General features: G+C 47.7%; 1 protein-coding gene across 1 annotated transcript; it reads right to left on the bottom strand.

Moving 5' to 3' along the window:
- Positions 1-191: 191 nt before the first annotated feature.
- Positions 192-746, bottom strand: Pmar_PMAR013601 (conserved hypothetical protein; the record flags this gene model as incomplete). Its single annotated transcript, XM_002775696.1, has 4 exons — positions 192-299; positions 350-454; positions 551-606; positions 711-746. Coding segments are annotated over 4 exons (305 nt in total), but the record flags the coding sequence as incomplete, so codon positions are not given.
- Between the last annotated feature and the right edge of the window lie 283 nt (positions 747-1,029).

The raw sequence follows: 1,029 nt of genomic DNA, 5'->3' as shown, positions 1-1,029 counted from the left end.
CTTCAGAAGGCTGCCTTTGATAATATACCTTAGCAAAGAAACCTCTGCTCATGCTCCCAACGACTCGAAAACTTACGTATACAGAGCTCCACCAGTCTCTCCTGTGTCTTCCAGAGTGGTACGATAGACGATCGGAATTCTGATAATGAGCACCGTGCTGATATATATTCATGCATATCCGGACTCGCTACCCGCAGCGATTATTTTTGCAGTTATAACGGTACTGGATTTCGATTTTGTCTTTTCCACGATCCAGACAGACACGCTCCCCCAGTGTTAGATACTTCTTATGGAAGTGCCTAGATCAAGTGAAGACCAATGACAGCTGTAGTTCAGCCTGCGAGATTACGTGTTCTCATCGAGGGCCAGGGCACCGTCCGTCGAGCGCCTGGGCAGTTCGTCCAACAGACAATCCGTCACCAAGGCCATCTGGCCACACAGGGAGCAGTAATACCTACCATAGGACAAATTTCGATTTTCTAGTCCTCTCTTCTTGTATCATTCACCACGCTGGTTCGAGAATGTGATTGATAACATCGACTCAACTTACTGGTAAAGCTTTCCTTTAGATTTGAGATGGCTGTCCTCGCTCGTATACTCTTCCATCTAAAAACGAATAGCGTCCGCGGGTCAACTCTTTTTCGCCTTCTCTCACTCAGACAAGTCGAGTGGTCCCATCTATCGAACATATCTACATACATGCCACTCACCTGGAAACGCTTATAACCACCATCCTGGTCCTGCATCTCGTCTCGATCCCTACGAAGATTCTCCAGATGACGGTGCTTGAGATCCAACAGAGTAGGCTGAAACAGGAACAATCCACGAGACAAACATTGCGACGAGTTAGATCTCTCCCGAAAAGAATCCTCCATGAACATACCCACAAACTCGCATTAATTTCGAGAGCGTTCGAAGATGCACGCTCTACAAACTGAGTTCCTTGAGCGCATATACCCTCCGCGACATGCAATGAGTTGCCCTACAAAAAGCTCCAGGCGTTCCACCCGATACCCACCCCTTCGTCAT

The sequence above is a fragment of the Perkinsus marinus genome (genome assembly GCF_000006405.1).
Source record: "Perkinsus marinus ATCC 50983 genomic scaffold scf_1104296955666, whole genome shotgun sequence".
NCBI classification, from domain to species: Eukaryota; Perkinsozoa; order Perkinsida; family Perkinsidae; genus Perkinsus; species Perkinsus marinus.
This window is presented reverse-complemented; position numbering and strand designations above follow the sequence as displayed.